At 53.3% G+C, this 12,642-nt stretch overlaps 1 protein-coding gene across 18 annotated transcripts in view; it reads left to right on the forward strand.

The window, feature by feature from the left end:
• The window catches only part of DLEC1 (DLEC1 cilia and flagella associated protein), a 66,972-nt gene that overhangs the window by 36,480 nt on the left and 17,850 nt on the right, over positions 1-12,642 (forward strand). For all 18 annotated transcript variants that reach the window (XR_006609297.1, XR_006609298.1, XR_006609299.1 and 15 more), the window contains exons 10-19: positions 831-923; positions 3,989-4,079; positions 4,809-4,971; positions 5,956-6,148; positions 6,987-7,045; positions 7,607-7,775; positions 8,200-8,293; positions 8,539-8,669; positions 8,797-8,955; positions 11,572-11,711. Coding sequence is in view for 14 of the 18 variants with exons in the window: in XM_045089117.1 (XP_044945052.1) it covers positions 831-923; positions 3,989-4,079; positions 4,809-4,971; positions 5,956-6,148; positions 6,987-7,045; positions 7,607-7,775; positions 8,200-8,293; positions 8,539-8,669; positions 8,797-8,955; positions 11,572-11,711 (1,292 nt within the window). In the remaining 4 variants the exon portion in view is untranslated. The remainder of the gene's footprint in view (positions 1-830; positions 924-3,988; positions 4,080-4,808; positions 4,972-5,955; positions 6,149-6,986; positions 7,046-7,606; positions 7,776-8,199; positions 8,294-8,538; positions 8,670-8,796; positions 8,956-11,571; positions 11,712-12,642) is intronic.

A 12,642-nucleotide genomic window follows, 5' to 3' on the forward strand; every position in this document is an offset into this window, starting at 1 on the left:
TCTGTGTCGTATTTATTTGGCGCAGTGCTCGAAAACATTTTTTGGGCCAACATTTAAAACTAGGGAGATTTCACCTAAAAATCTGCATTTCCAGTCTCTGAAAAATTGGAGGGGTGCCTGGCTGGCTCCGTTGGTAGAGCACATGACTTTTGATGTAGGGGTTGTGGGTTTGAGCCCCACTTATGGCATAGAAATTACTTTTAAAAAATCTTTTTTGAAAAAGAGAAAAGAAAAATTGGAAGATGTGCAGCGCCAGGCCAGGATTCCCTGTGGCCCCTTGGCAGCATAGACTGTGTGCTCACGCTCTTATTTTTCAGATCTGTGTCTCTGGGAAACAGGTGATAGATCCGGAGGACTGCATGTTCCAAGACCATTTCCCTCACTTCTGTTACCTGCCAGGGTCCTCTAGGTGTGGGTTTGGGTCCCCGGCACACTGAGATGGCCTCCTTTGCCAGCGAGATGGCAGCTCCCCTCGACTCTGGGACTTAGAACCAGGGGTGGATCTGGGACTGAGGCAGCCACACAGGGTACTGGGGTGGGGGCAGGACTATGCTTTGAGAGCCCGCCTCCAGGTTGAGGCTTCATCTCATGCTTCTGCTTCATGTCTGAAGCACTCACTCATCAGTGGTGAGTTCCTTCTGCTCCTCATGGGGGCTCCTCATGGGGGGCTCGCGGAATGGGCGAGCCTCAGTTTCTTCATTGGCTGTGTCCTGGATGATCCTTAAGATCCTTCAGATTGCAAAATAGATGGAGGAGAGAAGTGTGTCATCAAAGGGCTAGATTTTACAATCTCTTCCAAGCTCTTGTGTAATCTTCCGCTTTTCTTTAAGGCTGTTGCAACCATTGGCTTCGTTGAGCAACCTCCCTTTGGAATCCTGCCTTCGGTGTTTGAGCTGGCTCCAGGACAGGCCATATGTATGGAGGTCGGTAGTTGGACAGCACATAGAGTTTCTCCTCATTACAATCAGTCATGGATGTTCCTTCAACTGCTTACGTGATTTCATTCACCTCTGTTTTCGTGACTTGAATATCCACTCTCATTCCAGGATGGTTTCTGTGTAGGAGGGTGTTATTCTGTGGGGTGATGTCATCTGACCGTCTCATGACCCCTCTTACAGAGCAAGTGCGGATAGCCCTAGCATTCCACCATGATCCCCCAGTGCTGTTTGTCCGCACTGTTAGCCTGGGAGTCCTTCCCATCTTAGCTGCCTCTGGAATCTTCTTTTGGTTCTTTGGTCTCTCTTAGACACCTCCCCTCAACCCCTACCAGGTCTGGTGCCTGGGGACGATAGTGACTTTGTCCTCTCTTTCCTCTTTCATTCTCAGTTACTTGGCTGGCAAAATCTTCCTTCCTCCCCCCTTATCCTGGACCTCTGCAGAAGCTCCCAGACTTGGATCTGCTGGCTGTGTGGCTTGTCCTTTCCTAACCAGCTTCTTTCAGTGGCCCCTTTGGCCCATCACACCTGCTCATTGATCCCCAGCACTGTCTGTGGGAATGGTGTCTCTCTGCCCCTTAAAAAAAAAAAAAAAAAAAGATTTTATTTATTTATTTGAGAGAGAGAGAGAGAGAGAGAGCAGGAGGGAGAGGGAGAAGCAGACTCCCTACTGACCATGGAGCATGATGCAGGGCTCAATCCCAGGACCCTAGGGTCATGACCTGAGCCAAAGGCAGATGCTTACTGACTGAGCCACCAGACACCCCTCTCCCTGCACCTCTTGCTCCACACCTCACCCTCCCCAACTTCACGGTCCAGGGTTCAGACTCTGAGCTGCAAGCTTACGTGGCCTTCCTTGATGGCCTGTCGGAGGGGCACTGACATTCTAGAGTGAAAGCGGTCTTGTTTCTAGGGAAGGGCATTTGGACTGCACCGTGTCATCAGGTAGTGAGAGCCAAGAGCCATAGCATTTTCATACTACCTATTGCAATCTTCTAAGAATCTTGAAAATGCACTGGTATCTTGACCCCAATCCTGAGGTTTTGAGTTAATGGGTCTGGGGTTTGTCTGAGGCACAGTGAAGAGGAAGGCTTCCTTTAGAAGCTGCTTTCCGGTATCAAATGTCTGATAGGATCTCGTTTGGGAGTCCTGGAGTGATGCCTTCTTGTTCATGTCTGTGCCAGTCTGATCCCTGATAAGGACCTCACTTTTGGGGTTGGGATGAAGCCAGGTAATGGGTGTTATAGGGCTTTGTCAGACCTCACCTGCTGATGGTGTGTGGCTTGGGTCCTGTTGCCTGGTCCAGGCCTTGTTAGTACCTTGTGGTATGGCTTTAAGGAATTGGGGCTGACCATCCCTGCCCAGGCCAGGACTTCCCCTCATCCCGTCCTCTTGTGATCCTCAGGGAAAGGAAGAGAGGAGCAGCAGGACTCTGGGGAGTCATGAGCAGTCAAAGGGAGGTTTTTCCCCCATTGGCATTCCTTGTGTATTTTTTTTTTTTAGATTTTATTTATTTATTTGCCAAAGAGTGAAAAAGAGACAGAGAGAGCACACATAAGCAGAGAGAGCAGCAGAGAGAGAGAGAGAGAGAGAGAAGCAGACTTCCTGCTAAGCAGGGAGGCTAATGTAGGACTCCACCCCAGTACCCTGGGATCATGACCTGATCCGAAGGCAGACGTTTAACTGACTGAGCCCCACAGGCATCCCCTTTGTGTATTTTATTTATCGATTATTTGGGGTTTGTTTTAAAATATGTTTATATTTCCAAGCTGCCTGGATGGCTCCATGGGTTAAGCATCTGCTTTTGGCTCAGGTCATGATCTCAGGGTCCCAGGATCGAGCCCCGCATCAGGCAGCGCCACCAGTCTCTCACCGCCTGCCAGATAACACCATGCCCAATGAGCAACTGCATCTGTGCTTTCTTTCCTTTGCTTCTCCCTTTCCTTCCCACAAATCACTGACCACACTCTGTTCTGCCCACTCACCGTTCTGTTCTGTCTTAAAGAGTGTTCTCGTATTTGTCCCAGCTGCATAGTATCCCACTGAACAAATGAACCTTAACCCGGGTCACTTGTCCTCTACTGCTGGCCACGAAGATTCTTTCTGATCTCTGGCCATTTCGACAACTCCGTACATCACCCTGTCCAACCATGAATCTCCCGGCAGCTTCCAGTCCTTGAAGGGGCTTTGCCGGCTCTGGGGTCTCTGCTGGTCAGAACTGTGACCGCACTGAATCCCCACCACGTGGGTGCGTCAGAGTGTCTGATCCCTCACACCCTTGCCAGTACAGTGTGTTATCAAATGTAAAAGAAAAGTGGCTCAGTGGGTTAGGCCGCTGCCTTCGGCTCGGGTCATGATCTCAGGGTCCTGGGATCGAGTTCCACATTGGGCTCTCTGCTCGGCGGGGAGCCGGCTTCCTCCTCTCTCTCTGCCTGCCTTTCTGCCTACTTGTGATCTCTGTCTGTCAAATAAATAAATAAAATCTTTAAAAAAAAAAGAAAGAAAGAAAGAAAGAAAGCAAGAAAAGCCTGTCGTCGTGTGTATTTTAAAGCACATGCAAACATGGAGTGGGCTCTCTGGCGCCCAGTCAATGTTCCTTAACTCTTGGCCAAGCTCATGGCATCTGCGCCTCTCCGCCTCTTCCAGCCAAACCCCACACTTCCCCTCTGGATAATTATGAAGAGAATTCCAGCTATCTTGTCATTGCTTTCCTGATTGCTGGCTTTCTGCTCCTTGCCAATATGAAGGGTGAAAATTTTTTCCGGGTGGTTTCCATTGGCATTTCTTGTATCACGAATGAGGTTAAACGTGTGTTCCCGTGATGAAGAGCCATTTGTATCTCAGTCTCTGTGAACTTCTTCTTCATACCTTTCAACACGCTTCCTGCATTAGTCTGGGCTGGGGCCCTGGCAGAACCTCCTGGCCTTAGGGAGAAGGCTGGGGGTGGGGGAAGAGCAGGCGGGGACAGGGTGGGAAGTGAGAAGTGGAACAAGGGGAGGGGTGTGTGTCTGCAAGGAGGCGGGAGGTCACAGGGCAGCCCCTCTCTTCTCCAGGTCTTATTCCTCCCAACGAACCTAGAAAAGGCAGAGCAGACCTTCATCATTGTGTGTGACAACTGCCAGATAAAGGAGCTGGTGACCGTAGGTAGGCTTGTGTGTGCTCCCAGGCCTGGGCTGGGATGGACAGGTGCTATGACTCCAGAAACTGCCACATTAGCCTTGTCCATGGCTCAGCTGTGCCCACCCTACCTCAGGGGGGTGCCCTGAAGGGGTGTTGCAGCCCCCAGGCTCTGGGGTCTGGTTTAGTCACGCTCTGGGGTTTGCTCTGGTCAGACATTGGAGACCCAAGCCAGTGTGGCCTCTGGTACAACCCCAGGGAAACTTCTGGTGATAGACAGATGGAAACCTGGGTGAAGTCTTTGATTTCTTCATTTTGAAACTCACCTGGATCTCCTTTGGGGTATTGCCAGAAACTTAAATATAAATGACCAGAGGCATCCCATGTCCTGTTCTGTTCTGAGCTAGAAGGGGCATTCTGCTGGATCTCCCCCAAGATGTACTCCTCCTCCCTCCCTCCCTCCCTCCCTTCCGTCTTTCCATCCTTTCATCCTTCTGTCCTTCCATCCAGTTTCACCCAGTAAATATTAACTGAGTGTCTGTTATGTGCCAAGTTATCAAAATCACCTCCTTGTAGTCTGGGAAGATATGGGTATGGGATGTGTGTGCTAATGGCCCCCATTCCCCTCTTTGCACACTTCTGGGGTTCATGGTCAAGGCCAGCTGCATGTGGATGGTGGCATGGATCCTGGGACAGCCTTTGGCCATAGAGCTCTGATTTCAGCCCTGGTGAAACTTTACCATCTTACGGTGTCAGGAATTGGGCAGCTGGTTGCTTTGGATCTGATCTATATTTCTGGTGAAGAAAGTCACCCGGAGCCTGGAGAGCTCACAGACTTAACAGCCCAGCACTTCATACGCTTTGAGCCTGAGAACCTTCAGTCCACAGCTAAAAAGCAGCTGATTATTAGAAATGTTACGTGAGTGACCCCTGTGCCGGGCCCTCCAACGTGCACCCTTCCTCCTCCTGCACCTGACCCAGAGTTCCCACTGAGGCTGGAGCTTCCTTCCAAGGGCCAGAAAGGAATCTGGACAGGATGGGAGAACTCAGGTCTGCACTGCCCATCATGGTAGCTGCATGTGGCTATTGCAATTGAAATCAATTAAAAGTAAAATAAAGCTCACTTTTTTGATGGCACCAGTCACATTTTAAGTACCAGCCACAGGTGTAGCTCGTGGCTGTCCTTTTGGACAGAGCAGATACATAAGACTGCCACTGCTGCAGTCTGTTATATTGGACAGTGTTGTTCTACATCATTCTGGAGTATCCTTAGCCCAAAGCAGTTTTGCAGAAAGGTCTTGCCCTGCCTGTGAAGGGAGGCCAGCCAAGTTCCAGGATCAGGCAGATTGTGACCAGTGGGTTCAGGTCCTGACCATTCTGTGAGCCCGGCCATTAAGCCAGCACAGACCTTCCCTGGCGACCCCAGGCCTTACGAGGGTCTGTCCCCTGAGGTGATGAGCTATACCCGTCGGCTACCCCTCCATCAGCAGCATGCCATAGTCCCACCTCCCCACCGCCATGGAGTTGTCACTGCCCTGCTGGGAGCCGGTGGGCACACCCCCTTCTGGACAGAGCTGTCCTGGGACGCCACAGCTGGAGGGGCAGAGGGTGGTAGAATGGGGACACCAGGCAGCAAACCTTTGGAACTCTCGTGTGGTAGAAGTCATGGCAGAAAGTCTCCAGATATCTACAGTTAAACAGAGCCAGATTTCTTGTGTTTACCATTCTCCCTGCGTCACCATGGCCACTGCAGTGGAGAGAGGTCTCCAGCATGGACCCCCTGACCCCCGTGCTCCCCCACTTCCTGATCCTGGGTCCTCTCTACTCACTCCTGGAGCGGGGCCCAGCCAGGCAGGGGGTCAGGAGACTGGTCCTGGCAAGATGGCTCCACTGGCCCCCACAGGCACGTGGAGCTGGCCTTCCACTGGCAGATCATGAAGCCCAACCTGCAGCCCCTGATGCCTGGGGAAAGCTACAGCCTGGAAAGCCTCAAGTACCACCCGGACAGGGAGACAGCCTTCTCCATCCTGCCCGACAGGGGGCTTCTCAGCCCCCACGCGGACCACGAGTTCATCCTGAGCTTTTCTCCTCATGAGGTAAGAATGATGCCATCCTGGTAGTCACACGTGATGGGGCCATGGTACTTTCCATCCCCCGTCCCCGTCCACCCCCTGCCCCACCGCCATCCTCCTTTAGTGACGCTGAAGCCACCACTGAGCCTGACAAGATCCTGGCATCCTCCAAGGCCAGAACTTAGCGGAGAGTGGGGTTGGAGGACAAAGCGGCGTATTCTACCTGGTCCTGATGGTGCGCACACCTCATCTGCCCCGGGACCCTGGGCTCGTTTCCTCTGCTCTGGTGTCTTCCGTGTTTCCACTGTGTTGGTGACAGTACTGTCTCTGCTCAGGCCCCCGCCTCTCCTGAAGAGTGAGGTGCAGGAGCCGAGGGCTGGGTTCACATGGTGGGCTCCTGTGTGAGGCCCTGTGTGTAACTCAAGAGGGGAACAAGAGCTGGGAGTGAAGGGGGTGCTCTGGGTCCCCCAAGAGCTCCCTGGCCTGTCCAGCCGGCATCCTGGCCCTATTGTTCTGGGAGGCCCTGGTGCTTCCTACAGTTGAGGGCACTGCCCATGGGCCATGTCAGGGTCTGAAGAGCCTGTCCTTCTTGTCCGCTCTGGCCCAGCTGAGGTAGGAACACCAGTCTCGGGACTGCGGCAGCCCCCACACTCGAGTCCTGCCTCCCATCCTGGCAGGCCACCCCTCTTTCCCTAGGATGGGGGCGTGGCAGAAGGGGAGCACCACTATGTTCTTTGGAAGGCCTCTCTGGCAGCTAGGCCAAGGGGGAGAAGGAATTCCTGCCATGGCTCCCGGCTTCTCTAGGGCAGCCTAATCTGATTAGAATGCAGTTTGTTTTCAAGGTGCCGTGTTTGCCTTACAGTCCAGGGATTTTCACAGTGTGCTCCAGATGGTGCTAGAGGAAGTCCCAGAGCCCATGAAGTGAGTGGGGACAGGGCCCATGAGGGGTGGGCCGCAGGGCCTGCCTTCCCCCTTAGGGATACTGGGGAAGGCAAGGGCAAGGAGTCAATGAGCCCCCTGACCTCAGCAGGCTTTGACACGGGGGAGCACTTCTGCCGCCCTGGCACCTAGGCCCAGAGGGGCTCAGCTGCAGGGAATGACTCACTGGGCTCCACTTAGCCCTAGCCCAGGGCAGCCATACTGCTGGGCCCTGGGTGGTGGCCAATGAGGAGGGGAGGCTCTGCCCCATTGTGGGCATCTCCACCAGCTCTTCCCCAGGCAGACTGTCAGGGTGTGGTCCAGGCAGCCTCATGTGTAGACCCCAGGCTGGGTGCCACCACAGCTGAGTTCCAGGAGGCAGCAGGCAAGGCATCCTGTCCCAGACTGTCACTGGTTGGTTGGCTCATGCCTCTGATTTGAGGGCACTTAGGAGCTGCGGATAGGGGAGTGCTTTCTTTTTACAAGACCACAGATAAGGGACAGAGGGAAGGGCTGTGCTCCTGGGCTGTGTTGGCACTTAGCTCACGGTGGGTTTGTGTTCAGCTTGGACCTGGAAAACTGGAAGGATTCCTCCTGCTCTATGGATGATGTGATTGTCCTGGAAATCGAGGTGAAAGGCTCAGTGGAACCTTTCCAGGTTCTCCTAGAACCATATGCCCTCATCATCCCCGGGGAGAACTACATTGGCATAAATGTGAAGAAGAATTTTAAGGTAGGCTATGGTCTCCCCCCAGCCTAGGCTACCCAAGAGTGTGCGGAACTTGGCGTGAGTATGGGGAGGGTGTGGCTGGAGGAGCAGGTGGCAGCCTCCGCACAGAGGATGAGACTGTCCCCGGGGCTCCTGAACCTGATTTGGTGTGCACAGGTGATGGGCCGGGCATGTCTGTCATTTTACCAGCTCCCCAGCATCCTCTGAATGATAGGGCTGTGGGGCCATTCCTATGGTCGTGGGTCTTTGATGGGATACGGCACCCACAAACCCTGCTGTGTGGTGGGGGTGCTGTTGGATGGCCAAGAATTAGCTGGGAGGGTGTAGGGAGGACCCTCTGTGGGCCCACAGCCCTGCAGTCCTTTGGTGGGTGCAGATTTGTGCAGGGGCGGTGCCTGTGGAGTCTGGATTGGGGTGTGTCTTGCAGATGTGGAACAACAGCAAGTCCCCCATCAGATACCTGTGGGGAAAGATCAGTGACTGCCACATCATTGAAGTAGAGCCCTGCATGGGGACCATAGGTACTGCAGGGACTGTGGTGGGGGCGGGGTGGGGGTGTAGGCAAGATGTCCTGAGGCCGGCTGTGGGGGAGACCTGAGAGAGGATGGCGGCCTGTGCAGGGGCTCAGGGGGTTCTGGGATCAGCTCCCGCTGCAGCCTGGCACATGGAGTGGATGAGAAGTCAGCAGAGGCCACACATCTGGGCCCAGCCACAGCGGGGAACTGTCCCCCTCCCTTTCTCCAGCTCACTTCCCCCTCTCTTCCAGAACCCAGCGAGGTGGAGGATTTTGAGTTGAGCTTTACCGGGGGTGTCCCTGGCCCAACAAGCCAGGACCTGCTGTGTGAAATCCAAAACTCACCCTTGCCAGTGGTGTTACACGTTGAGGCAGCCTTTAAGGTGGTGCTGGGCGGGGGTGGGGGGGTGGTGGTTGCTGTGCGGCTGGGAGGGCCTGCAGGGTGGCAGGGGTAGGGTGCAGAGTCTGTTCCCAGGGTGACCTGGTGACAAGCCCCTCTGGGTGTCTCAGGGGCCCGCCCTTGTCATCAGCGTCTCAGCCCTTCAGTTCGGTTTGCTGCGCCTGGGACAGAAAGCCATGGACTCCATCCAGATCCAGAATGTCAGCCAGCTCCTGGCCACGTGGTGCATGAAGGAGAGCCTGGTCTGCCTCCAAGAGAGGGGCGAAGATGTAAGTCGGGTGCCCACCAGCTCCAGGGCTGCCTCCCCACTGCCACCCCGCCGCTGCTGGCAGCTGGTTCACCTGTCCTGGCACATTCAGAGCATTGAGGCTGGAGAGGAGGTCACTGCCTGGTCACCCCGCCTGGCAGTGTCACCGGTTCTCCCCATCTCTGACCCAGTTGGGTTACCCTTGACAGCAGAACTTAAGCCTGAACTGGATGTTCCTGTTCCTTTCTCTACCGTCTTTCTGACGTGGACATAAGACATGGACTTCTCCCTCTGTCAGAGCAGCCTGAGTTGGGAGGAAGATGGGCAGCTGAGCTGGGGGGGAAGCTCCCCAGTCTCCAGGGAGGGCCAGGCCCTCAGGGCTCACCCCCAAGGCTCCCAACCTCCCAGAGACAGTACCCGCAGTTCCAGTACCTGCCACGAGGGGGCACTTGCTCCTGGGCTTGCGGCCCCAAACAAGAGAATCCAAGAGGTATTTCCACTGAAGTAGCTCTTTCCTTTTAGCTATAAACTTAGAGAATACTAAAAGTGATTAAATATAATCATCATTATCATCACTAAATACAATGTGCGATCCAGAACAAAACCAGAGCAAATGGCACAAAATGTCAGCTACTCCCTACCTGCCTCTGGCTAGCTGTGTGTCACCACTGGTCACCCCCACTCTTCATACACGGGACAACTGTGGCTTCTTGGAAGCTGCCTTAGGTCATTGTTGCCCTTGTGAAGCTCTGACCAGGTCTGTGTGATGAAAGCACCCTCCCTCCGACTCCCTGCCAAGGTCCCCCTCTTGCTTGCCCACATACCGTCTAGGGACAGAACATTGCCCTTCCCTCCTTCCGCATTCAGAAGCTGAGGAAAGACAGGTGCAGCTGCAGATCTGCCCGTGGGCGTTCCCTTTCTCCCAGACTTCTCCTTTACACTTGACCAGCCTTGTTCCTTAGGCAATGGCTTCATTTCTCCCTCTGGGCACTCTGAAACTTAGCAGTTGGGACCATTTGTCTCAAATTACCAGCATCATTGCCAAGAAACGCTGGCAAGTGCCCTGTTACACAGGGTTGGAGTTTTGCACTTTCCGTCCAGGCTCATTGGTCTCCCTGCTTGGATTTGGGAAGCATGGAAGATGGGGACAGGGATAGGGTGGTATCAATATCTTTAGGCAAGAAGCTTTTCTTCAAATGAAACCTTAGGCAGAAGCTCAAGATGGAGAATAAAGTGCGACTGCTCTGGCCACCCAGAGATGCCCTTGTTAGGTGCCTGCTGCCCTAGCCTGCCTTTTCCCCCCACCCTAGTCCCCTTCCTTAAGTACTCTGGGACTTCCCAGAGCACAGAGCACAGCCGTGCTCCTTACTGGATAGAGACAGAGAGGGACAGTGACTTCCCCAGGATCACACAGCTAATGGGTGGTGGAATCATCAGGTCCTCTGCGTTTTTTTTTCCCACTGTGAAGAATGACAATTTTTTTATAATTGAAGTAACCGTCAATTTCATAGTATGTTAAGATTTATGTCTTAATCGAGGCTGGTATGAATCCTGTCTCTGCAGTTCTCTGTACTCTGTTCTTCTGAGCTCTCAAAAATAATGTTGGGATTTGGGGTCTGTTAGATGTGCTCAGGTCAGGGGCACAGAGATGTAGTCCTGGCCTACAGAATCCCCCCCAGGACTCCCAGGGAGATGCATGTGAGGAACAAAGACCAATAAAAGCAAAGGGGCTCTTCTTTACTACTAGAGCTTGGGGCCCAGACTTGAGCTCATGAGCTGCTTTTACTGAATTAGGCCAGCTCCTCCCTCCCACCAGTGCCAGGGAGGAAACAAGAGAGCACAGAGCCCAGGACAGGCAGCCTGCACCTGACCTTGGCTAACGTGGCAGACTGGGTGGAAGATGGCAGGCCTCTGTGGTGTGGGCAGGCTGCCCTCCAGGCAGGGCCTGGCACTCACTGTCTCAGTCTCCTGGAATGAAGAGACCACAGAGGAGAGAGCATCCCTTCTCGGTGTGACCTTTCCATGTTCAGTGACACCCTCACTAGGGAAGTGTGACCACAGGGCCCTTCCGTCAGACCAGTGCAGGTTTGGGACCAGAAGAGAAAGATAGAGAGCCCCCCTCCCAGGTACATTCTTCTTCCTAAGCTTTTGCTCTTCTCTTCTCCCTTCCTATGGCTGGTATGGAGGCTAAGGGGTTCAAGCCTGCAGTGGGCAACTGTGGGTGGGGGGTAGTCATGGAAGCATCGCCCTTCCCCCAATCTGGTGACTTGGTGGTTTGCCTTCCTTAGAGCCATCAGGGTCCTGACCCATGTGTGATCGCTGGGGCTGGGCAGACCTCACAGAGCCACTGAGCCTGCCCTAGTGTGTCTCCCCTTTCCCCTTGGGGGCACGCCCTCTGTCCTCTACCGCTCAGATCTGGGCCAGGACACAGGGACCCTCTCCTTTACTTAGAGACTTGGTCTTTATCCTCTTCATCCCGAGGGCTCTGCTCTCCCTGTTTGCTTTGTCCTGCCTCCTAGCACCTCTTTGAAGAGCCAGAGCAGCTTGGGGGCGACCCTGGTTGGGGGCAACCCAGCTGCCAGTTCTGCAATTCCAAGTGTCCTCTCTCCTCATTCTTCCGGATTGACCTCCACATCAGGTGTCTCCCTTCGACATTGAGCCCTCAAGTGGCCAGATTCACCCTCTGGGGGAGTGCAGAGTGACCATCACCTTGGAGGCCAAGCAGTGTCAGCGGCTGCAGACCGTCCTGGAGCTGGAGGTGGTGAACGGAGCCTGGAGGTAAGGGGGCAGTGGGGCACAGCCAGGACAGCCCACTCCAGGCCTCTTCACAGTGTATGGATATTGTATGCCATGAAGGATTTGGAGTCATTAAAGAATTTAAAGGTGGTGAAACTTGTTTATTCTATCAGATTTGGAAATTACAGAAAAGGAATTCCATGACCCAGAGAAAACCCACTGGTCATAGTATAGGGTGTATCTTTCCAGTTTGTGTGATGAAAGATTAGAAATAAGTATAATCACAGCAGCACTTTGTGTCACCCAGTAAAGTGAAGACTGTGCTTTCCCTGTGACCCAGCATCAGCCCTCAGAGAGGTGCTCCCCGAGAAACACACACGTGTGCCCTGGAGCCGAGCACTCACAGCGGATGCTTGTCGCCATTGTTCATAGTCGTGAAAAACTGGAAACGTCCAGCGTTCACCAGCAGGAGAACGGACACCAAAAATTGTGACGTGTTTAAATGAGCAAATACCACTGTCTTCTGGGAGGCCCACACTGGACACCTCCAAGGTTTTTGGTGCTGTTCCCTTTCTTTCTTCCTCCTTCCCTGCCTGCCTGCCTGCCTTCTTTTCTTTCTTGTGGACAATTTCTTACATACATAAAAACAGAGCAGTGTAATGAGCCTCCACGTACCCATCACCTACCTTCAGTAATTATCATATCACTACAAATACTGTTTCATTCCTATCCTTCATCCCCTCCTAAATTATTTTGAAGCATCGTATTCATTCTTCAGCTGGGCGAGGGTGGTACCCAGGCGCTCTTTTTATAATTCTTTAAACTGTATATATATTTACGCTGTTAATAATAGTCATTTCTGCATATATTTGGTATTAGAAAACACTAGAAAAACTAGAAAAACACTGAAGTGCTTATTTTAAATCTTCATGGATCCTTCCACCTCCAGTGCAGGAGACTGACTGCCCATTAC

The sequence above is a fragment of the Mustela putorius genome, unplaced genomic scaffold, assembly GCF_011764305.1.
Source record: "Mustela putorius furo isolate JIRA1106 unplaced genomic scaffold, ASM1176430v1.1 tig00003834_pilon_pilon_pilon, whole genome shotgun sequence".
Taxonomy (NCBI): Eukaryota; Metazoa; Chordata; class Mammalia; order Carnivora; family Mustelidae; genus Mustela; species Mustela putorius.